The following is a 27,314-nucleotide window of genomic DNA, read 5'->3' on the forward strand; positions in this document are numbered from 1 at the left end:
CTGTGCTGCACTGCCTACAGTTTAGTATGACCTCACATTCTGTGCTGCACTGCCTACAGTTCAGTATGACCTCACATTCTGTGCTGCACTGCCTACAGTTCAGTATGACCTCACATTCTGTGCTGCACTGCCTACAGTTTAGTGTGACCTCACATTCTGTGCTGCACTACCTACAGTTCAGTATGACCTCCCATTTTGTGCTGCACTGCCTACAGTTCAGTATGACCTCACATTCTGTGCTGCACTGCCTACAGTTCAGTATGACCTCACATTCTGTGCTGCACTACCTACAGTTCAGTATGACCTCACATTCTGTGCTGCACTGCCTACAGTTCAGTATGACCTCACATTCTGTGCTGCACTGCCTACAGTTCAGTATGACCTCACATTCTGTGCTGCACTGCCTACAGTTCAGTATGACCTCACATTCTGTGCTGCACTACCTACAGTTCAGTATGACCTCACATTTTGTGCTGCACTGCCTACAGTTCAGTATGACCTCACATTCTGTGCTGCACTGCCTACAGTTCAGTATGACCTCACATTCTGTGCTGCACTACCTACAGTTCAGTATGACCTCACATTTTGTACTGCACTGCCTACAGTTCAGTATGAGGTCACATTCTATGCTGCACTGCCTACAGTTCAGTATGACTTTATATTCTGTGCTGCAATGCCTACAGTTCAGTATGATGTCACATTCTGTGCTGCAATGCCTACAGTTCAGTATGACGTCACATTCTGTGCTGCACTACCTACAGTTCAGTATGATGTCACATTCTATGCTGCAATGCCTACAGTTCAGTATGACCTCACATTCTGTGCTGCACTGCCTACAGTTCAGTATGACCTCACATTCTGTGCTGCAATGCCTACAGTTCAGTATGACCTCACATTATGTGCTGCACTGCCTACAGTTCAGTATGATGTCACATTCTGTGCTGCAATGCCTACAGTTCAGTATGATGTCACATTCTGTGCTGCACTGCCTACAGTTCAGTATAATGTCACATTCTGTGCTGCACTGCCTACAGTTCAGTATGACCTCACATTCTGTGCTGCAATGCCTACAGTTCAGTATGACCTCACATTCTGTGCTGCACTACCTACAGTTCAGTATGATGTCACATTCTGTGCTGCAATGCCTACAGTTCAGTATGATGTCACATTCTGTGCTGCACTGCCTACAGTTCAGTATAATGTCACATTCTGTGCTGCACTGCCTACAGTTCAGTATGACTTTACATTCTGTGCTGCACTGCCTACAGTTCAGTATGACTTTACATTCTGTGCTGCACTGCCTACAGTTCAGTAATGTACTATATTATAAGGCCATCTGCATGTGTTGCTACAACAATACAATACAAAATAACAAATATGTATACAATACTACCACATTACTGAGGAGAGGAAGAATAAAGTATTACAAAGGTTTCTGAGCCCTGGCACCTGTCACATTTGCTGTTTTTTCCTTACATTTAAAAGCGTGTGTCTGCAGTGATGCTAAGGTGTCAGCAGCAGAGCTTCTACTCATCCCCCAATTTGCAGGAAGGTGACAATCTATGATCTCTGTGCATTAGTCACTCCCTGATACCTCAGTTTCTGTCAATGAATCCTACTGTAGAACTACACAACACAAAATGCCTTTCAATGTACAAAAGCCAGGAAATTCCTGGGCTTAAAAAATTATAGAAACTGTAAAATTAAACTCTATCCCAAAGGCAACATTAACCCCTTAAGGACCAAGGCCATTTTTCAATTTCTTTCCCTTAAAGACCAGGGCTATTTTTACATTTCTGCTGTGTTTGTGTTTAGCTGTAATTTTCCTCTTACTCATTTACTGTACCCACACATATTATATACCGTTTTTCTCGCCACTAAATGGACTTTCTAAAGATACCATTATTTTCATCATATCTTATAATTTATTATTAAAAAAATTATAAAATATGAGGAAAAAATGGAAAAAAACACACTTTTTCTAACTTTGACCCCCAAAATCTGTTACACATCTACAACCACCAAAAAACAACCATGCTAAATAGTTTCTAAATTTTGTCCTGAGTTTAGAAATACCCAATGTTTACATGTTCTTTGCTTTTTTTGCAAGTTATAGGGCAATAAATACAAGTAGCACTTTGCTATTTCAAAACCACTTTTTTTCAAAATGAGCGCTAGTTACATTGGAACCCTGATATCTGTCAGGAATACCTGAATATCCCTTAACATGTATATATTTTTTTTTAGAAGACATTCCAAAGTATTGATCTAGGCCCATTTTGGTATATTTCATGCCACCATTTCACTGCGAAATGCGATCAAATAAAAAAAATTGTTCAATTTTTCACAAATTTTTTCACAAACTTTAGGTTTCTCAGAGAAATTATTTACAAACAACTTGTGCAATTATGGCATAAATGGTTGTAAATGCTTCTCTGGGATCCCCTTTGTTCAGAAATAGCAGACTTATATGGCTTTGGTGTTGCTTTTTGGTAATTAGAAGGCTGCTAAATGCCACTGCGCACCACACGTGTTTTATGCCCAGCAGTGAAGGGGTTAATTAGGGAGCATGTAGGGAGCTTGTAGATTTAATTTTAGCTTTAGTGTAGTGTAGTAGACAACCCAAAGTATTGATCTAGGCCCATTTTGGTATATTTAATGCCACCATTTCACCGCCAAATGCGATCAAATTTTAAAAAAACTTACATTTTTTCGCAATTTTAGGTTTCTCACTGAAATTATTTACAAACAGCTTGTGCAATTATGGCACAAATGGTTGTAAATGCTTCTCTGGGATCCCCTTTGTTCAGAAATAGCAGACATATATGGTTTTGGCGATGCTTTTTGGTAATTAGAAGGCTGCTAAATGCCGCTGCACATCACACGTGTATTATGTCTAGCAGTGAAGGGGTTAATTAGGGATCTTGTAGGGAACTTGGAGGGTTAATGTTAGCTTTAGTGTAGGGATCAGCCTCCCACCTAACACATCAGACCCCCTGATCCCTCCCAAACAGCTCTCTTCCCTCCCCCACCTCACAATTGTCCCTGCCATCTTAAGTACTGGCAGAAAGTCTGCCAGTACTAAAATAAAAGGTATCTTTTTCTTTTTTATTATTATTTTTTTTAGCATATTTACATATGCTGCTGTGTAGGATCCCCCTTTGCCCCAAACCTCCCTGATCCCCCCCAAACAGCTCTCTAACCCTCCCCCTCTACATTTTTGGGAGCCATCTTGGGTACTGCCAGTGATCCCGCCCACGATCCCACCCACCGCTGCATTACGTAATGCACCGATGGCCGCCCACCCGCCTCCCACGTCGGCTCCCACCCACCAACGATTGCGGACCATCGATGTCCGGTGCAGAGAGGGCCACAGAGTGGCTCTCTCTGCATCGGATGGGGTAAAATTTTATTGCAGTGATGCCTCGATATCGAGGCATCACTGCAATAACCGGAAAGTGGCTGGAAGCAATAAGGATCGCTTCCAGCCGCTTTCAACCCCAACGTCGTACAGGGTACGTCGCTGGTCTTTAAAGACCAGGTTGTGTGCGACGTACCCTGTACGACGCATGTCGTTAAGGGGTTAAACACACACTGCATGTAAACATAACACTACACACCTTTACATATAACAACATTAAACACACACTGCATGTAAACATAACACTACACCCCTTTACATATAACAACATTAAACACACACTGCATGTAAACATAACACTACACACCCCTTTACATATAACAACATTAAACACACACTGCATGTAAACATAACACTACACACCCCTTTACATATAACAACATTAAACACACACTGCATGTAAACATAACACTACACACCCCTTTACATATAACAACATTAAACACACACTGCATGTAAACATAACACTACACACCTTTACATATAACAACATTAAGCACACACTGCATGTAAACATAACACTACACACCCCTTTACATATAACAACATTAAACACACACTGCATGTAAACATAACACTACACACCTTTACATATAACAACATTAAACACACACTGCATGTAAACATAACACTACACACCTTTACATATAACAACATTAAACACACACTGCATGCAAACATAACACTACACACCTTTACATATAACAACATTAAACACACACTGCATGTAAACATAACACTACACACCTTTACATATAACAACATTAAACACACACTGCATGTAAACATAACACTACACACCTTTACATATAACAACATTAAACACACACTGCATGTAAACATAGCACTACACACCTTTACATATAACAACATTAAACACACACTGCATGTAAACATAGCACTACACACCTTTACATATAACAACATTAAACACACACTGCATGTAAACATAGCACTACACACCTTTACATATAACAACATTAAACACACACCGCATGTAAACATAGCACTACACACCTTTACATATAACAACATTAAACACACACTGCATGTAAACATAACACTACACACCTTTACATATAACAACATTAAACACACACTGCATGTAAACATAACACTACACACCTTTACATATAACAACATTAAACACACACTGCATGTAAACATAACACTACACACCTTTACATATAACAACATTAAACACACACTGCATGTAAACATAACACTACACACCTTTACATATAACAACATTAAACACACACTGCATGTAAACATAACACTACACACCTTTACATATAACAACATTAAACACACACTGCATGTAAACATAACACTACACACCTTTACATATAACAACATTAAACACACACTGCATGTAAACATAACACTACACACCCCTTTACATATAACAACATTAAACACACACTGCATGTAAACATAACACTACACACACCTTTACATATAACAACATTAAACACACACTGGATGTAAACATAACACTACACACCTTTACATATAACAACATTAAACACACACTGCATGTAAACATAACACTACACACCTTTACATATAACAACATTAAACACACACTGCATGTAAACATAACACTACACACCTTTACATATAACAACATTAAACACACACTGCATGTAAACATAACACTACACACCTTTACATATAACAACATTAAACACACACTGCATGTAAACATAACACTACACACCTTTACATATAACAACATTAAACACACACTGCATGTAAACATAACACTACACACCTTTACATATAACAACATTAAACACACACTGCATGTAAACATAACACTACACACCTTTACATATAACAACATTAAACACACACTGCATGTAAACATAACACTACACACCTTTACATATAACAACATTAAACACACACTGCATGTAAACATAACACTACACACCTTTACATATAACAACATTAAACACACACTGCATGTAAACATAACACTACACACCTTTACATATAACAACATTAAACACACACTGCATGTAAACATAACACTACACACCTTTACATATAACAACATTAAACACACACTGCATGTAAACATAACACTACACACCTTTACATATAACAACATTAAATACACACTGCATGTAAACATAACACTACACACCTTTACATATAACAACATTAAACACACACTGCATGTAAACATAACACTACACACCTTTACATACAACAACATTAAACACACACTGCATGTAAACATAACACTACACACCTTTACATACAACAACAGTAAACACACACTGCATGTAAACATAACACTACACACCTTTACATATAACAACATTAAACACACACTGCATGTAAACATAACACTACACACCTTTACATATAACAACATTAAACACACACTGCATGTAAACATAACACTACACACCCCTTTACATATAACAACATTAAACACACACTGCATGTAAACATAACACTACACACCCCTTTACATATAACAACATTAAACACACACTGCATGTAAACATAACACTACACACCTTTACATATAACAACATTAAACACACACTGCATGTAAACATAACACTACACACCTTTACATATAACAACATTAAACACACACTGCATGTAAACATAACACTACACACCTTTACATATAACAACATTAAACACACACTGCATGTAAACATAACACTACACACCTTTACATATAACAACATTAAACACACACTGCATGTAAACATAACACTACACACCCCTTTACATATAACAACATTAACCCTTTCGTGACAGGGTTAAAGTGCCTACATCGGAACAACTGTTCCGATGTAGACAAATTGAAACTACGCGATCGTGCATACGATCGCGAGATTTCAATTATTGGATCGCATCTGGGGGGCGTCCCTACAATCCTAGGAACGCCCTCCAGACCGCGATTAAATCCCTGAAGCACAGAAGGCTTCAGGACAGCCGTTAGTTATGACGTTCCATTCCGTCATAACGGCTTTAAAGCCCAGTCTAATTATGACGGAATGGAACGGCATAACGGCTTTAAAAGGTTAAACACACACTGCATGTAAACATAACACTACACACCCCTTTACATATAACAACATTAAACACACACTGCATGTAAACATAACACTACACACCTTTACATATAACAACATTAAACACACACTGCATGTAAACATAACACTACACACCTTTACATATAACAACATTAAACACACACTGCATGTAAACATAACACTACACACCCCTTTACATATAACAACATTAACCCTTTCATGACATAGGCAATTGTTCAAGTTCTGAACGTAAACGAAACCTTGAATTTCAGCTATATGTCTTTTCAACCATAATTTACCCCTTTCACATTAAGTGCACCCACACTAATTATATATTGTTTTTTAGAGGACAGATAGGGCTTTCTTTTGGCATAAAAGATTTATTTCTCAACTATAATTTTATATAAAAAAAATCAAAGTAAGTGTGAGAAATTAAGAAATTTGAAGCTTTCCAAATGATTTTATTGTGAATATCATCATCCTGATATATGTTACTGCAATAAAACACCCATACTTGTGTTAAGCGATGTCCCATGAGTATAACGATACCCCCCATGTACAGGTTTTCTGAGTTTTCTGGAATTTACAAGGCCCAACATACGGCCTACCCATTTACATAGAAATCTGGCACATTCATTTTCTGGGCTTAAGTTGCCTTTCATACATTATAGCAGCCCAGGAATGAAAATGACCCCATCATGGCATACCATTTACAAAAGTAGACACCCTAGGGTATTCCAAAAGGGCCATGTCACGTCTTTTTGTGAAGCCCCTTAGTCACAACACCTGGCCAAATGTAGTGGTCATTTTTGTTGTATGCGTTTTTTACACAAACACTGCACTTTGGCTGTTTCTGTCATCAAGCTTTTATGTTTTACTGCTATAAAACACACATATTTGTGTTTGTCAATGTCCTACGAGTACAACAGTACCCCCCATGTACAGGTTTCACGGGGTTTACAGGAGTTACTGGGCCAAATATGGGGTCTGCCCATTTCAGTCTTTATGCATGGAAATTTGGCACCTTAATTTTCTGTGCCTATGTCCTCTTTGAGACATTATAGCAGCCCAGGAATGAAAATTACCCCATCATGGCATACCATTTTCAAAAGAAGACACCCTAGGGTATTCCAAAAGGCCCATGTCACATATTTTTGTGAAGCCCCTTAGTCACAACACCTGGCCAAATGTAATGGTGATTTTTTTTGCATGCGTTTTTTGCACAAACACTGCACTTTGGCTGTCTCTGTCATCAACCTTTTATGTTTTGCTGCTATAAAACACACATATTAGTGTTTGTCAAGGTCCTACGAGTAAAACAGTACCCCCCATGTACAGGTTTTATGGGGTTTACAGAAGTTACAGGGCCAAATATGGGGTCTGCCCATTTCAGTTTTTATGCATGGAAATTTGGCACCTTAATTTTCTGTGCCTATGTCCTCTTTAAGACGTTATAGCAGCCCAGGAATGAAAATTACCCCATCATGGCATACCATTTTCAAAAGAAGACACCCTAGGGTATTTCAAAAGGCCCATGTCACATATTTTTGTGAAGCCCCTTAGTCACAACACCTGGCCAAATGTAATGGTGATTTTTTTTGCATGCGTTTTTTGCACAAACACTGCACTTTGGCTGTCTCTGTCATCAACCTTTTATGTTTTGCTGCTATAAAACACACATATTAGTGTTTGTCAAGGTCCTACGAGTAAAACAGTACCCCCCATGTACAGGTTTTATGGGGTTTACAGAAGTTACAGGGCCAAATATGGGGTCTGCCCATTTCAGTTTTTATGCATGGAAATTTGGCACCTTAATTTTCTGTGCCTATGTCCTCTTTAAGACGTTATAGCAGCCCAGGAATGAAAATTACCCCATCATGGCATACCATTTTCAAAAGAAGACACCCTAGGGTATTTCAAAAGGCCCATGTCACATATTTTTGTGAAGCCCCTTAGTCACAACACCTGGCCAAATGTAATGGTGATTTTTTTTGCATGCGTTTTTTGCACAAACACTGCACTTTGGCTGTCTCTGTCATCAACCTTTTATGTTTTGCAGCTATAAAACACACATATTAGTGTTTGTCAAGGTCCTACGAGTAAAACAGTACCCCCCATGTACAGGTTTTATGGGGTTTACAGAAGTTACAGGGCCAAATATGGGGTCTGCCCATTTCAGTTTTTATGCATGGAAATTTGGCACCTTAATTTTCTGTGCCTATGTCCTCTTTAAGACGTTATAGCAGCCCAGGAATGAAAATTACCCCATCATGGCATACCATTTTCAAAAGAAGACACCCTAGGGTATTTCAAAAGGCCCATGTCACATATTTTTGTGAAGCCCCTTAGTCACAACACCTGGCCAAATGTAATGGTGATTTTTTTTGCATGCGTTTTTTGCACAAACACTGCACTTTGGCTGTCTCTGTCATCAACCTTTTATGTTTTGCAGCTATAAAACACACATATTAGTGTTTGTCAAGGTCCTACGAGTAAAACAGTACCCCCCATGTACAGGTTTTATGGGGTTTACAGAAGTTACAGGGCCAAATATGGGGTCTGCCCATTTCAGTTTTTATGCATGGAAATTTGGCACCTTAATTTTCTGTGCCTATGTCCTCTTTAAGACGTTATAGCAGCCCAGGAATGAAAATTACCCCATCATGGCATACCATTTTCAAAAGAAGACACCCTAGGGTATTTCAAAAGGCCCATGTCACATATTTTTGTGAAGCCCCTTAGTCACAACACCTGGCCAAATGTAATGGTGATTTTTTTTGCATGCGTTTTTTGCACAAACACTGCACTTTGGCTGTCTCTGTCATCAACCTTTTATGTTTTGCTGCTATAAAACACACATATTAGTGTTTGTCAAGGTCCTACGAGTAAAACAGTACCCCCCATGTACAGGTTTTATGGGGTTTACAGAAGTTACAGGGCCAAATATGGGGTCTGCCCATTTCAGTTTTTATGCATGGAAATTTGGCACCTTAATTGTCTGTGCCTATGTCCTCTTTGAGACATTATAGCAGCCCAGGAATGAAAATTACCCCATCATGGCATACCATTTTCAAAAGAAGACACCCTAGGGTATTTCAAAAGGCCCATGTCACATATTTTTGTGAAGCCCCTTAGTCACAACACCTGGCCAAATGTAGTGCTCCTTTTTTTTTGTATGCGTTTTTTGCACAAACACTGCCCTTTGGCTGTTTCTGTCATCAACCTTTTATGTTTTGCTGATATAAAACACACATATTTGTGTTTGTCAATGTCCTAAGAGTAAAACAGTACCCCCCATGTACAGGTTTTATGGGGTTTACAGATGTTACAGGGCCAAATATGGGATCTGCCCATTTACATAGAAAATTGGCACATTCATTTTATGGGCCTTTGTCCTCTTTGAGACATTATAGCAGCCCAGGAATGAAAATTACCCCATCGTGGCATACCATTTATAAAAGTAGACAACCCAGGGTATTGAAAAAGGACTATGTTTAGTCTTTGTTTGTAGCCACTTAGTCACAACATCTGGCCAAAGGTAATGTTCATATTTCAGTTTTAGTTTATCACAAAAACACTGCCTTTTTGCTGTTTATATCATCCTTTTATGTTTTACTGCTATAATACACCCATCTTTGTGTTCAGCGATGTCCCATGAGTACAACAATACCCCCTATGTACAGGTTTTATGTGGTTTTAGGAAGTTACAGTGCCCAATATAGGGTCTGCCAATTTGCATGGAAATTGGGCATATTGATTTTATGGACCTTTGTTGCCTTTGAGACAGTATGGCAGCGCAGGAATGAAAATTACCCCACCATGGCATACCATTTGCAAAAGTAGACAACCCAGGGTATTAAAAAAGGACTATGTTTAGTCTTTTTTTGTAGCCACTTAGTCACAAAACCTGGTCAAATTTAGTGGTCATATTTTTTTATTTGCTTTTTTCACACAGACTTTGCATGTTTTCTATTTAGATCAACATCATTATATTTTTTACTGCTATAATACACCCATATCTGTGTTCAGTGATCTCCCATGAGTGCAACAATACCCCCTATGCACAGGTTTTATGTGGTTTTAGGAAGTTACAGGGCCCAATATAGGGTCTGCATAGAAATTTGGCACATTGATTTTCTGGCCCTATGTTGCCTTTGAGACAGTATGGCAGCCCAGGAATGAAAATTACCCCCCTCATGACATACCATTTGCAAAAGTAGATAACTCAGGATATTCTAAAAGGAGTATTTTAGTTGTTTTGTATAACTTATAATGGCCTTAGAGTGGATGGGCTTAACATATAAAGGGACAGGACAAGGTCAGGGGATTTATGAAGTTAGGAATACAGAATAATAAAATAAAATAAATTAGGAACACATACAGATTGCTTTCAAATTAAAAGTTTAACTCTGTGTGATATATTCGAAAGCAATCAGTGATACAGAGGCCAGGTTGAGAGGGGCAGTCAGGGCAATGGTAACTAGAATCCCTCCTCCCTCCTTTTTTATAGCAGACTCTGCATCTTTTCTGGGGTGTTAATTTGCAGGCAGTGGGGGGGATCCTAGTGGGAAAATGCCTGCCACAGAGTCGCTCAACATTTTCAGATTGAACAGTGGGAGGATTAGGGGTCTGGTTAAACAAAATATCAGATGTTACATTTAACACAAATTCCAAAAAAGTATAAGTTTTCCCTGTGCCTGTTTTTTTGTACAGCACATATGCATTATATACTGCGATCTGCATAATATAAAAGGCTACTTTTTTGTACCAAGTTCTAGTTTTTCTTTGAATTAGATATGGCTGCAGGCACCGGTCAGCTAAATCTACCCCCCCCATGTTTTTGTTGTACTCCACAATGCACTTTGGCTTTCGGATCTGTGCAGATCTTCCCTTCACAGACACTGGCACTGTAGCTTCATCGTGCATTGTGGAGAGCATGTACACATCTTTTTTATCAGTGTACCGAAGGGCCAGTAGCTCATTGTGGCGTAAAGCTGACGTTGTGCCCCTACTTTTTTTTCCATATGTCAGCTTCTGGGGGAAACCTTTGCGATTTTTTCTTGTTGTGCCACAGGCCACGGTTTCAAAATAAAACAAAAATTTTAATAGCTCTGTGCTGGTGTAAAAATTATCGAGCCACAAATGGTACCCTTTATTTAGCAGGGGTAGTAGGAGATCCCACACAATTTTCCCACTTGTGCCAACTGAATCTGGGCAGCCAGGTGGATCCAAGTGGCTATCCTTTCCCTGGTAGATGCGAAATGCCCAGGTATACCCAGTACTGCATTCACAGAGCTTATAAAATTTTACCCCATAGCGGGACCTCTTGGATGGTATATATTGCTTGAAAAGCAATCTCCCCTTAAATTTCATGAGGGACTCATCAATGCAAATGTCCTGCTCAGGTATGTAAACTTCTTTAAATTTTTGGGACAGGTGGCTTATCAGGGGCCTTAGTTTATATAACCTGTCATGCAGGGGGTCATTTTTGGGGGGGCACTTGGTATTATCATTAAAATGGAGAAACCGCAGCAATTGTTCATATCTGTCCCTCTTCATAACCCCTGGAAAAAGAGGGGTAGCCAGGATGGGGTTCTGGCTCCAGTATGAACGAATGCTGGGTTTCTTCACAATCCCCATTATTAATGTCAGGGCCCAAAACTTTTTAATCTCTGGTATGTCAGTGGGATGCCAGGTATTTTTTCTGACATACAGAGATTGGGGATTTTTGGACAGATACTGGCTGGCATATAAATTTGTTTGAGCAACTATATGCTCAAACATAGCATCTGTCAGAATCAGTGACATATAGTTTATTGGCTCACATACTGGAACATCACTTGTTATGCCAGGAGTCTCAGTAAATTCTGGCATTTCTGGGGCAGTGAAATTTGGGGGTATCCAATTTTGGTCATTTGTGCGACGCCTCCTTTTAGGTGGCGGGCAGGGAGCACCAGCATCAGATGTATCACTCAGGGGCTCTATATCTGATGCCGTAAGGGTTGCGCTGTCAGACAGAGCAGAGAGGGTTTCACTCCCTGAATCTGCGGCAAGAATGGCATAAGCCTCTTCTGCTGAATAGCGTGCCATAAGGGATTTTTTTCAGTACAAAGTACCACTTCACCACCACCAATTACCACTTCACCTTCCCCAAAATCCCACTAAACCACCCCAATTACCACCTCCCAATTACCACCCACCTATTCCCACCCACCCTATTCCCTTTTTTTTTTTTTTTTTTTAAATTATGATTTTTTATTTATATATATTTTTTTTTTTTTTTTTTTTTTTTTATAAACTAAAAAAAAAAAGGAACTGGGAAGGGTAGTGATTGGGAACAGCAGGGAAGGGGTTAATAATAACTAAAGATCCCCACAAATAAACTTTTGGGCACTGATCAAAGCCCTGACAGGCTGATCACTGTGATATTAGGCTGATCACAGTAGCAGCTCAGTGATCAGCAGCAAAAACAATATATATATATATTTGTAACCCCCACAAATAAACCCCCAACGCTTTTGATCAACACTGATCAAAGCCCTAACAGGCTAAGCAAGTTATATTAGGCTGATCACAGTAGCAGCTCTGTGATCAGCAGCAAAAAAAATATATATATTGTTTGTAACTATATTTTTTCTCCCTCTCTAGCTTTCTGCAGCACACACCAACACTAAACTGTCTTCCTCTCTCTCTCAGATCGCACTGAGAGCAGAGAGGAAGCGGATACACTTGTAACAGCCAATGATTCCACTCATTGGCTGCTACAGTGTTACAGGGGACAATCGATACACCCCCTCCATGCTGATTGGATCCTGGGGGAGTGCCAGAGGTGCTAGGCACATCCCCCAACCGGATCCACAACAAACAAAATAACGGAGGGGGCACAGGAGCTGAAAACCGTTATGCCGTTCTATTCCGTCATAACGGCTCTAAAGCCCAGTGTAATTATGACGGAATGGAACGGCATAACGGCGTTAAAAGGTTAAACACACACTGCATGTAAACATAACACTACACACCTTTACATATAACAACATTAAACACACACTGCATGTAAACATAACACTACACACCTTTACATATAACAACATTAAACACACACTGCATGTAAACATAACACTACACACCTTTACATATAACAACATTAAACACACACTGCATGTAAACATAACACTACACACCTTTACATATAACAACATTAAACACACACTGCATGTAAACATAACACTACACACCTTTACATATAACAACATTAAACACACACTGCATGTAAACATAACACTACCCACCCCTTTACATATAACAACATTAAACACACACTGCATGTATTTTTAGTTTAAACTAAACATAGGTAGGCTCATATGCTAATTTCTAAGCCTTTGATGGCTGCCTCTTATCACATGCTTTTTAACCCTTTAAGGACACAGCTTTCAGTTTGCTCAATTATTTTATGACGGAAAAATTCCGTCATATGTCCTTAAGAGGGTAAATCTCTTTCAGCACAAAGAGACAGAAAGTACACGTGGGCCATATAGATAACACTGTGTTCAGGCACAGAAAGTTATTTAAGATCTAGCACAAAACAATGCTAAATTTAAGACAATAGATAATAAACTCACAGTCATGTGATCAGGGGGCTGGAAGAAGGTTCCTAGATACAAGGTAATCACAGAGGTAAAAAGTATATTACTATAACTGTGTTGGTTTTGCAAAACTGGGGAATGAGTAATAAAGGGATTATCTATCTTTTAAAACAATAACAATTCTATGGTTGACTGTCCCTTTAAATGAATATGAAAGTCAAAATTAAACTTTCATGATTCAGATAGCGCATGTCATTTTAATCCACTTTTAAATTGACGTCTATTAACAAACTGACTTTGTTCTTTTTGTATCTTTTGTTGAAAAGTATACATAGGTAGGCTCAGGAGTGAGCATGTCTCTTGAGACTTATAATGGTAGCAGTGTTTGTAACAATATTTATAACAATGCTATATAATGTTACAAAATCTACTGCCCTAAGTGTTCTGCTTTATATACAATATATATATATATGGGATTATATTTTTTTAATTTTAAACATTTTCAAGAAGTTGAAGGCATACATAACAGAAACAATGGCTGACAGTTACATCAAATGTATGCATGCTGAACAAATAACTTATAATACATTACAGAAAATCTGTAACTAGATCAGGGTCAAAGTGTAAAGAGCTGAGCATAGCTGACATGTGACCCCACACAAAGGTTGCCTTAGACACCACCTACAGCCAATGGAGTGAGAGAAACCACAACAAAATAACAAAGGTCAATATCAGGTTTATCTAACAATTATCTTCAAGAATAGGGGACAAAACATATCCATAAAACCTGTCCTGACTCCAGCCTTAGGGCATAACACAGGCTGTTTATATACAGAGGGGCTTTTGCATTGAGGTGGAAAGCATCACAATCTCACTAACTATAACAACATGCACTATTATGGTCTTGGGTCCCAATAGACAGAGTAGCATTTGATATGTGAAGAAATAACTATTCAATAAAGCATCCCTAGAAGTTGAGACACCCATTCTATATTATATACCAGAACATGGTTGAAAGCAACCAGCAAATATAAAGCCAGCAACATATTCTGTAGATTGTATTTTTTTTTTTTTTTAAACTTTCGGCTAGATTTAGAGTTTTGTCGGTAACGACCCGCGTAGCTAACGCTGGCTTTTTTCCCCCCGCTGGTATTGAGAGTTCACAGAAGGGCTGCGTTAGGCTCCAAAAAGGGAGCGTATAGCATATTTACCGCCATTGCAACTCTCAATACCAGCAGTGCTTACGGACGCGGCCAGCTTAAAAAACGTGCTCGTGCACGATTCCCCCATAGAAAACAATGGGGCAGTTTGAGCTGAAAAAAAAACTAACACCTGCAAAAAAGCAGCGTTCAGCTCTTAACGCAGCCCCATTGTTTCCTATGGGGAAACAGTTTCTAAGTCTGCACCTAACACCCTAACATGTACCCCGAGTCTAAACACCCCTAACCTTACACTTATTAACCCCAAATCTGCCGCCCCCGCTATTGCTGACCCCTGCATATTTTTTTTAACCCCTAATCTGCCACTCCGTACACCGCCGCAACCTACATTATACCTATGTACCCCTAATCTGCTGCCCCTAACACCACCGACCCCTATATTATATTTATTAACCCCTAATCTGCCCCCCGCAATGTCGCCGCCAGCTACCTACAATAATTAACCCCTAATCTGCCGACCGGACCTCACCGCTACTATAATAAATGTATTAACCCCTAATCCGCCTTACTAACCCTATAATAAATAGTATTAACCCCTAATCTGCCCTCCCTAACATCGCTGACACCTAACTTCAAGTATTAACCCTTAATATGCCGACCGGACCTCACCGCTACTACAGGGAGTGCAGAATTATTAGGCAAATGAGTATTTTGACCACATCATCCTCTTTATGCATGTTGTCTTACTCCAAGCTGTATAGGCTTGAAAGCCTACTACCAATTAAGCATATTAGGTGATGTGCATCTCTGTAATGAGAAGGGGTGTGGTCTAATGACATCAACACCCTATATCAGGTGTGCATAATTATTAGGCAACTTCCTTTCCTTTGGTAAAATGGGTCAAAAGAAGGACTTGACAGGCTCAGAAAAGTCAAAAATAGTGAGATATCTTGCAGAGGGATGCAGCACTCTTAAAATTGCAAAGCTTCTGAAGCGTGATCATCGAACAATCAAGCGTTTCATTCAAAATAGTCAACAGGGTCGCAAGAAGCGTGTGGAAAAACCAAGGCGCAAAATAACTGCCCATGAACTGAGAAAAGTCAAGCGTGCAGCTGCCAAGATGCCACTTGCCACCAGTTTGGCCATATTTCAGAGCTGCAACATCACTGGAGTGCCCAAAAGCACAAGGTGTGCAATACTCAGAGACATGGCCAAGGTAAGAAAGGCTGAAAGACGACCACCACTGAACAAGACACACAAGCTGAAACGTCAAGACTGGGCCAAGAAATATCTCAAGACTGATTTTTCTAAGGTTTTATGGACTGATGAAATGAGAGTGAGTCTTGATGGGCCAGATGGATGGGCCCGTGGCTGGATTGGTAAAGGGCAGAGAGCTCCAGTCCGACTCAGACGCCAGCAAGGTGGAGGTGGAGTACTGGTTTGGGCTGGTATCATCAAAGATGAGCTTGTGGGGCCTTTTCGGGTTGAGGATGGAGTCAAGCTCAACTCCCAGTCCTACTGCCAGTTTCTGGAAGACACCTTCTTCAAGCAGTGGTACAGGAAGAAGTCTGCATCCTTCAAGAAAAACATGATTTTCATGCAGGACAATGCTCCATCACACGCGTCCAAGTACTCCACAGCGTGGCTGGCAAGAAAGGGTATAAATTAAGAAAATCTAATGACATGGCCTCCTTGTTCACCTGATCTGAACCCCATTGAGAACCTGTGGTCCATCATCAAATGTGAGATTTACAAGGAGGGAAAACAGTACACCTCTCTGAACAGTGTCTGGGAGGCTGTGGTTGCTGCTGCATGCAATGTTGATGGTGAACAGATCAAAACACTGACAGAATCCATGGATGGCAGGCTTTTGAGTGTCCTTGCAAAGAAAGGTGGCTATATTGGTCACTGATTTGTTTTTGTTTTGTTTTTGAATGTCAGAAATGTATATTTGTGAATGTTGAGATGTTATATTGGTTTCACTGGTAAAAATAAATAATTGAAATGGGTATATATTTGTTTTTTGTTAAGTTGCCTAATAATTATGCACAGTAATAGTCACCTGCACACACAGATATCCCCCTAAAATAGCTATAACTAAAAACAAACTAAAAACTACTTCCAAAACTATTCAGCTTTGATATTAATGAGTTTTTTGGGTTCATTGAGAACATGGTTGTTGTTCAATAATAAAATTAATCCTCAAAAATACAACTTGCCTAATAATTCTGCACTCCCTGTATAATAAATGTATTAACCTCTAAAGCTAAGTCTAACCCTAACACTAACACCCCCCTAAGTTAAATATAATTTAAATCTAACGAAATAAATTAACTCTTATTAAATAAATTATTCCTATTTAAAGCTAAATACTTACCTGTAAAATAAACCCTAATATAGCTACAATATAAATTATAATTATATTGTAGCTATTTTAGGAATAATATTTATTTTACAGGCAACTTTGTAATTATTTTAACCAGGTACAATAGCTATTAAATAGTTAATAACTATTTAATAGCTACCTAGTTAAAATAATTACAAAATTACCTGTAAAATAAATCCTAACCTAAGTTACAATTAAACCTAACACACTATCAATAAATTAATTAAATAAAATACCTACAATTATCTACAATTAAATCTAACACTACACTATTAATAAATTAATTAAATAAAATACCTACAAATAAATAAAAATAAATAAACTAACTAAAGTACAAAAAATAAAAAAAGCTAAGTTACAAAAAATAAAAAAATTAATTACGAACATAATAAAAATATTACAACAATTTTAAGCTAATTACACCTACTCTAAGCCCCTTAATAAAATAACAAAGCCCCCAAAATAAAAAAAATGCCCTACCCTATTCTAAAATTAAAATAGAAAAGCTCTTTTACCTTACCAGCCCTTAAAAGGGCCTTTTGCAGGGCATGCCCCAAAGAATTCAGCTCTTTTGCCTGTAAAAAAAAACATACAATACCCCCCCAACATTACAACCCACCACCCACATACCCCTAATCTAACCCAAACCCCCCTTAAATAAACCTAACACTAAGCCCCTGAAGATCTTCCTACCTTATCTTCACCACACTGGGTATCAGCGATCCGTCCAGGCTCCGAAATCTTCATCCAAGCCCAAGCGGGGGCTGGAGATCCATCTTCCAGCTGAAGTCTTCTATCAAGCGGCAAGAAGAAGTCCAGAAGAGGCTCCAAAGTCTTCATCCTATCCGGGCAGAAGAGGAGATCCGGACCGCCAACCATCTTCATCCAAGTGGCATCTTCTATCTTCATCCGATGATGAGCGGCTCCATCTTGAAGACCTCCGGCGCGGATCCATCCTCTTCTTCCGACGTCCTAAGTCCGAATGAAGGTTCCTTTAAATGACGTCATCCAAGATGGCGTCCCTCGAATTCCGATTGGCTGATAGGATTCTATCAGCCAATCGGAATTAAGGTAGGGAAAATCTGATTGGCTGATTGAATCAGCCAATCAGATTGAGCTCGCATTCTATTGGCTGTTCCGATCAGCCAATAGAATGCAAGCTCAATCTGATTGGCTGATTGGATCAGCCAATCGGATTGAACTTGAATCTGATTGGCTGATTCCATCAGCCAATCAGATTTTTCCTACCTTAATTCCGATTGGCTGATAGAATCCTATCAGCCAATCGGAATTCGAGGGACGCCATCTTGGATGACGTCATTTAAAGGAACCTTCATTCGGACTTAGGATGTCGGAAGAAGAGGATGGATCCGGATCTCCTCTTCTGCCCGGATAGGATGAAGACTTTGGAGCCTCTTCTGGACTTCTTCTTGCCGCTTGATAGAAGACTTCAGCCGGAAGATGGATCTCCAGCCCCCGCTTGGGCTTGGATGAAGATTTCGGAGCCTGGACGGATCGCTGATACCCGGTGTGGTGAAGATAAGGTAGGAAGATCTTCAGGGGCTTAGTGTTAGGTTTATTTAAGGGGGGTTTGGGTTAGATTAGGGGTATGTGGGTGGTGGGTTGTAATGTTGGGGGGGTATTGTATGTTTTTTTTTACAGGCAAAAGAGTTGAATTCTTTGGGGCATGCCCCGCAAAAGGCCCTTTTAAGGGCTGGTAAGGTAAAAGAGCTTTTCTATTTTAATTTTAGAATAGGGTATGGCATTTTTTTATTTTGGGGGGCTTTGTTATTTTATTAGGGGGCTTAGAGTAGGTGTAATTAGCTTAAAATTGTTGTAATATTTTTATTATGTTTGTAATTAATTTTTTTATTTTTTGTAACTTAGCTTTTTTTTATTTTTTGTACTTTAGTTAGTTTATTTAATTGTATTTATTTGTAGGTATTTCATGTAATTAATTTATTGATAGTGTAGTGTTAGATTTAATTGTAGGTATTTTATTTAATTAATTTATTGATAGTGTAGTGTTAGGTTTAATTGTAACTTAGGTTAGGATTTATTTTCCAAGTAATTTTGTAATTATTTTAACTAGGTAGCTATTAAATAGTTATTAACTATTTAATAGCTATTTTACCTGGTTAAAATAAATACAACGTTGCCTGTAAAATAAATATAAATCCTAAAATAGCTACAATATAATTATAATTTATATTGTAGCTATATTTGGGTTTATTTTACATGTAAGTATTTAGCTTTAAATAGGAATAATTTATTTAATAAGAGTTAATTTATTTCAATGATTAAAATTATATTTAATTTAGGGGGGTGTTAGTGTTAGGGTTAGACTTAGCTTTAGGGGTTAATACATTTTATTATAGTAGCGGTGAGGTCTGGTCGGCAGATTAGGGGTTAATACTTGAAGTTAGGTGTCGGCGATGTTAGGGAGGGCAGATTAGGGGTTAATACTATTTATTATAGGGTTATTGAGGCGGGAGTGAGGCGGATTAGGGGTTAATAACTTTATTATAGTAGCGGTGAGGTCCGGTCGGCAGATTAGGGGTTAATAATTGTAGGTAAGGTAGCAGCTATGTTGGTGGCAGCAGATTAGGGGTTAATAAATATAATATAGGGGTTGGCGGTGTTAGGGGCAGCAGATTAGGGGTACATAGGGATAACGTAAGTGGCGGCGGTGTGCGGTCGGCAGATTAGGGGTTAAAAAAAATTATTAGAGTGGCGGCGATGTGGGGGGACCTCGGTTTAGGGGTACATAGGTAGTTTATGGGTGTTAGTGTACTTTAGAGCACAGTAGTTAAGAGCTTTATGAACCAGCGTTAGCCCATAAAGCTCTTAACTCCTGACTTTTTTCTGCGGCTGGAGTTTTGTTGTTAGATTTCTAACGCTCACTTCAGCCAAGACTCTAAATACTGGCGTTAGGAAGATCCCATTGAAAAGATAGGATACGCAAATGGCGTAGGGGGGTCTGCGGTATTGAAAAGTCGCGGCTGCAAAGTGAGCGTTAGACCCTTACCTACAAACTCTGGACGGATCGCTGATACCCGGTGTGGTGAAGATAAGGTAGGAAGATCTTCAGGGGTTTAGTGTTAGATTTATTTAAGGGGGGTTTGGGTTAGATTAGGGGTATGTGGGTGGTGGGTTGTAATGTTGGGGGGGGTATTGTATGTTTTTTTTTACAGGCAAAAGAGTTGAATTCTTTGGGGCATGCCCCGCAAAAGGCCCTTTTAAGGGCTGGTAAGGTAAAAGAGCTTTTCTATTTTAATTTTAGAATAGGGTAGGACATTTTTTTATTTTGGGGGGCTTTGTTATTTTATTAGGGGGCTTAGAGTAGGTGTAATTTATATTGTAGCTATATTAGGGTTTATTTTACAGGTAAGTATTTAGCTTTAAATAGGAATAATTTATTTAATAAGAGTTAATTTATTTTGTTAGATTAAAATTATATTTAATTTAGGGGGGTGTTAGTGTTAGGGTTAGACTTAGCTTTAGGGGTTAATACATTTATTATAGTAGCGGTGAGGTCCGGTCGGCAGATTAGGGGTTAATACTTGAAGTTAGGTGTCGGCGATGTTAGGGAGGGCAGATTAGGGGTTAATACTATTTATTATAGAGTTATTGAGGCGGGAGTGAGGCAGATTAGGGGTTAATAAATTTATTATAGTAGCGGTGAGGTCCGGTTGCCAGATTAGGGGTTAATAATTGTAGGTAAGGTAGCAGCGACGTTGGTGGCAGCAGATTAGGGGTTAATAAATATAATATAGGGGTCGGCGGTGTTAGGGGCAGCAGATTAGGGGTACATAGGGATAACGTAGGTGGCGGCGGTGTGCGGTCGGCAGATTAGGGGTTAAAAAAATTTATTAGAGTGGCGGCGATGTGGGGGGACCTCGGTTTAGGGGTACATAGGTAGTTTATGGGTGTTAGTGTACTCTAGAGCACAGTAGTTAAGAGCTTTATGAACCAGCGTTAGCCCATAAAGCTCTTAACTCCTGACTTTTTTCTGCGGCTGGAGTTTTGTTGTTAGATTTCTAACGCTCACTTCAGCCAAGACTCTAAATACCGGCGTTAGGAAGATCCCATTGAAAAAATAGGATACGCAATTGGCGTAGGGGGATCTGCGGTATTGAAAAGTCGCGGCTGCAAAGTGAGCGTTAGACCCTTACCTACAAGACTCTGAATACCAGCGGTAGCCCAAAACCAGCGTTAGGAGCCTCTAACACTGGTTTTGACGGCTAACGCCAAACTCTAAATCTAGACGTTTATTTGTAATGTGCAGACAGCATTATATCTATAGAAGACATTCCCTGGAGCTAGGACTGTCACCTGCTGCTAAGATTTGCTGGTATTGGCCAGGAGTACAAACAGTGCTAATTTCTACCTGTTATACAGGTTTTATTCACTGCATTTTGCTTTTTTGGCACTAAATCAGTAGATAGTTATTGTGGGACAATAGGCTCTTTGCTTTATTTTACCACACAGATTCCATAGTATATTCTGATAGTGACACAACAGAGAGTTTGTTGTTGTTAGACTGTGAATAATTAAACCTAGATTGTTTTTTACAATTGAATAATAAACTTTGTATATCTAAGACTTCTTAGTGCATATCATGGCCAGTTTCCTCTGTTTCTTCTTTTTTGATACAATACTGGGAATTGTCATGAAAGTCAGAATTAAACTTTTATGGAAGTTCAGCGCTGCGGAATCTGTTGGCGCTCTACAAATACCTGATAATAATAATAAAGAGCATATAATTTAAAGACACTTTAAATTCATTTTTCTTATAAAATTTCCTTTGTTCTCTTGGCAGCCTTTGCTGAAAACCTTACCTAGGTAGGCTCAGGAGCAGCAAACATACTACCAGGATCTAGCTGGTGATTGGTAGCTATGCCCATTTGTCTCTTATTATTGGCTTACCATATGTACTCAACTAGCTCCCAGTTCACTGCAGCTCTGGAGCTGACTTTAACTATGCATTTAATCCCTTTACAGAGGTTTAAAAACATAGTTATATACAAGAAATAGTGGAATAATAAAATGCTCTAATGTAAAAAAAAAAGAAAATTTCCTTTTTGCACTTTTGTGTCCCTTTAATACCAAAGAGAGCACATTAAGACTAAATGAAAGGAGCAATTTGCAATACATTTAATAATCTACAACTGCTTTAACAAGTCATTGGGAATACATTAAGAGAAATACATTTTGCAGTGCAGCGTCCCTTTAAACTGTTAAACTCACAACTTTAGCATATTTTAACTGCTATTTTAAGGACAAGTAAATACAGTAATTTGCATAACCAACACATGCATTATAAAAAGACAATGCCATAGCACTTAGTCAGAACTTTTTTTTTTCTGACAAATTTCAGTTATGTCTATTTCCACTCCCACTGCATCATGTGACAGCCATCAGCCAATCACAATTGCATATACATATATTCTGTGAATTCTTGCACATGCTCAGTAGGAGCTGGTGACTCAAAAAAGTGTAAATATAAAAAGACTGTGCACATTTTGTTAATGGAAGTAAATTAGAAAGTTTTTTAAGATTGCATGTTCTATCTAAATCATGAAAGTTTCATTTTGACTTGAGTGTCCCTTTAAAGGGACATAATACTCATATGCTAAATCACTTGAAACTGATGCAGTATAACTATAAAAAGCTGTGAGGAAAATATCACCTGAGCATCTCTATGTAAAAAAGGAAGATATTTTACCTCACAATTTCCTCAGCTCAGCAGAGTTTGTTCTGTATAAAAAGTTATACTCAGCTGCTCCCAGCTGCAGGTAAAAAAACTAAAAAAAAATGAAGAAATGAACAGCAGCCAATCAGCATCAGCAGTGCTGAGGTCATGAACTCTTACTGTGATCTCATGAGATTTGACTTAACTCTCATGAGATTTCATAGTAAGCTTCCTTTACCTGATTGGTGAAATAATATGAGAGTGCACGATGCTAGTCCCTTCAGATGTCCCAGGACAGACACACTAATATGCTGCTTAGAAATCCTTTACAATGGGAGGTGGCTACTGAGGAACTTTTGAGGTAAAATATCTTTCTTGTTTACATAGAGATGTTCAGGTGATATTTTCTAATCAGCTTTTTACAGCTATGCTGCATTACTTTCAAGTGTTTAAACATTTGGGTATTATGGCCCTTTAAGCATGGGGATGAGAGCAAACTCAACAACCACCTGAACTGTATCTGCCACCAAAATCTGTCTTTATACATTTTGTGTAAAATAAAATGACATCTGCAGGTATGAGACAACACATATGCAACTATATATCATTTATTTTGGGGGTAGGAACAAATGTATTTCCACTCTAAGAAAAAGTAATAAATCTATCACTACAAACAAGTCAGATGTAAACTGGTTAAACACAATAACATTTTTTTCTTTTTCAACTACTACTGTTTTGTGTTTGCTTTGCAAACTAACTAAATAGACAATACAAAGCCTTTTTTTCCAATGACGCTGTAAACATTGCGTCTTTTGCTTGAATAGATATCAACCCCTTAATGACCAGCGATGTACCCTGTACGTCGCTGGTCTTTCTATGGGGGTGCACTATTTTAACAAGCTTGCAGGAGGGAGGGAGGGTCTAATAGCGCAGTCTTGCTGCTAGCTGCAAGACCCACGCTTTTACAACCACACAAACCCTTAATGACCAAAGACGTACAGGGTACGTCATGGTCATTTAAGGGTTAAACACATTGCTTTTGTGTAAAAATTGTGCTTATTCCACGTTTCTTAAAAAAGGTCAAAAAGCAAACTCTGCAACCTAAGTTTCTGATTAAATTAGCTACATATGAGACAGCAATTGCTTAGAGCAGCGCACAAAGTTATTTAAGTGACTACACAGTAAATATAAACGTCTCTATTTCTGTGTTCCAACATTCTTGTTCATTTACTCAGGCGATTTAACTTATCAAATTAAATAAAGTTGGATTTTTTATACATGTACTTAATTATTCAACATTACCTCTTATATGGAACCGGAAGTTCTTATGTGTGTCGAAAGTGGCATCACCAAACAGAGTAAGTACTCATGGAAGCCGTGAAATTATATGTCAGGATGTAACCTAATATTATGCTTTGTGTTCAATATACATTAATTGCACCACTGTATTGTTCTCAGCAATATATTTGTGTTCTATAAATATGATGATGATGATGATAATAATAATATAATAAGTATAAGCCAATAAATAATAAACAAGATTGTAAATTATCCCCAGAAAAAAAAAATTGTTCACTTTGAAAACTTCACATTTTGTAAATTTTTAAAATATTATATAATTAAAATATATGAACATTATTTAAATAGGATTTTCTTTAAATTATACAAATTAATTAAAATAAATTAATTAATATATAAAGTATAAAGTTTACCTTTTTTTTTTTTTAGAATTTAGCTTTATAGTTTTAAGATTAGTATAACAAACAAAAACAATAAAATAATATGGCATTTAATATTTTTTCTAGTTCCTTTCATTACATTTTGAGATAATAAATGGGACATATTATTTTTACTTACTAATGCAAAACAAAGCATTTAGATTCAATTTTTTTTTTTTTTTACCATGGTGGATGGGCCACAGTGAAGCGTCTCTGCATGCGATTATTCCGGCTCATCAGCAGTTTACGGAGCAGCAGTGGTGAGTTGCGGGGTGAATTACGAGGGGAGCTGAGTGGAGAACTCCGAGGAGAAGTTCGAGGGGATCCCAAGGGAGAAAGACGAATAGCATTTCTCTGAGGAGGGGATACACTTCTTGGTGGCATCTGCATTTTTGTGTGAAGACCAAGGTGCTAATTTTGAGAATAAAGAATGACTATTGAGATTAGAACCCTTGTAGCACAGATCCACTAGGAAACATGGAAGAAGAATCTTCTTGAAATTAATAAAACATTTATTAGCTGTCAATGGCTGTTAATGTGATGGAATGTCTTAGCTTTAGGATGATACTAGTAATATAAGTGCTGATATTCAGTGTGGGAAAATATCTCTGACATTTCCATTGAAGAAAGTCTGATGAGTTTCTTCATTTTGAAGTAGTGGATGGTTATATTATTAGTAACTGATCATTTGCCAATCACAAGAATTTGCAGAAGGGAAATCACAGTTTGACTATAGTTTGTACAAAATCACGTGCAAAAGCAGAAGACAATCTCCTGCAACATGGCACCTCTGTCTATAAAACTAATCCAAGCACAATGTTCCTAGTTATAGAGGAAAAGGTGTAGAGCAAATCCAAGTACCTGTTCCTTCTTGTTTTCCAGAGGAAAAAAAACAGATTGTCAGCTCTTCAGGAGAGCTCAGGGTACAGAAAGTTCCACATTATGCACAGGATCAGAATATCCTCTGCTCTTTGGTCTCACACACTTTCAGCTGAGAGTGCACAACCCAGTGCAGTTTGTTTATCCACGCTGTTTCCAGCCCGCCCATGTCTCCCCTACGTCAAACACCAGCACCCTTTCTTCCTTTCTAAACCAGGCTAAGGGCTGGCAGAGTTTACAGGAACTATGTAGTGTCTCGGGGGCAAACTCTTATCATGTCGGTACAGGAAATATTTGTGTAATTCTATAAAGTTTAGCAGGTTTATCAGACTGTAAAGCCAGGATACATTGTAGAGCAGCTGGCAAGATCATGTAAAAACACAGAGTAAATCTTTAATATTTGGGGCTGCCTTTATTTATATTATCATTCTCTGTAAACATCAAAATGTTCTACAAATAAAAAAAAATGTTGGTTGTCTTCTTTGTGCAATAGAACCCCCCAAAAATTCCTCAATTATTTTTTTATTTTTGCAACTATTATAATAACTTTTAAGTGCAGTAATTATATTCAAATTCTGTTAGAAAGTGTTTGATCTCAACAGATAATAAAAGCTGCAGTACTACGTTTCTGCCAATTAAAAGGTTTTGAGAAAGTTTCTCTTAAAAAATAAATAAATTGATGTGCAATTATAAAATGAATTATATTTTTTTTAATTATTTCCTACTAACCACCCCCCCCCATTTTCTTTTTCAATAACAAAAGTAAACGCAATACTGTTGTTATAATCTATACCCTTTCCGGATCATTTTACACTTGGGAAGCTGCCAGGGACTGTTCATTAATCAGAACTTAAAAGGAATCTGGCACAAAAAAGCTTGCCTCAGTAAGAACCATATGTGAAATATAAGAGTATTCTGCCCTTATAAAGAAGAAAGAGGCTGTAATGGATTAGGAAACTAGGTTCAAAACGTAACCTAATTTCCCTCTTTAGAATTTTCATCCATGAAAACTTTTCGTAGAATTCTTTATGGCCTGTAATTAACACAGGGATGTTTGCATTGCAGTTTTATTGGTTCTTTGGAGTAACAGCCCTATGTAAAACTGACCATAATCCTTCCACACTTAAATTGAGTCTAATTTTTAGTAGGATATTTTCAAAAGAAATAGAAAACAAAGAGAAATCTTGTCATACTGAGACATGTAAGGCTAGATTACAAGTGGAGCGCTAATTTTGCCGTTTCTGGACGCACGATAAATAACCACTGCAGTAGCAATTAGCACTCAGAAAATTAATCAGACATTAGATCTTTGGTAGATTTTCTAAAAGTGACCCAAATGCCCTTAAAATAGGACATTAGAATGTTTTATTAAAAAAAAAGTTGCATTTTATGAAATAAAAAACT

At 38.2% G+C, this 27,314-nt stretch overlaps 1 protein-coding gene across 1 annotated transcript in view; it reads right to left on the reverse strand.

Annotated features, from left to right (window-relative positions):
- Positions 1–26,046, reverse strand: part of PDE4C (phosphodiesterase 4C) — a 499,380-nt gene extending 473,334 nt beyond the window's left edge. Inside the window, exons 1-2 of the mRNA XM_053702945.1 lie at positions 25,893–26,046; positions 25,216–25,442 (exon numbers count right to left, since the gene is read on the reverse strand). Coding sequence (XP_053558920.1) covers positions 25,216–25,421 — 206 coding nt within the window. The 5' untranslated portion in view covers positions 25,422–25,442; positions 25,893–26,046. The remainder of the gene's footprint in view (positions 1–25,215; positions 25,443–25,892) is intronic.
- Between the last annotated feature and the right edge of the window lie 1,268 nt (positions 26,047–27,314).

This window comes from Bombina bombina, chromosome 2 (assembly GCF_027579735.1).
Source record: "Bombina bombina isolate aBomBom1 chromosome 2, aBomBom1.pri, whole genome shotgun sequence".
In the NCBI taxonomy this organism is placed as follows: Eukaryota; Metazoa; Chordata; class Amphibia; order Anura; family Bombinatoridae; genus Bombina; species Bombina bombina.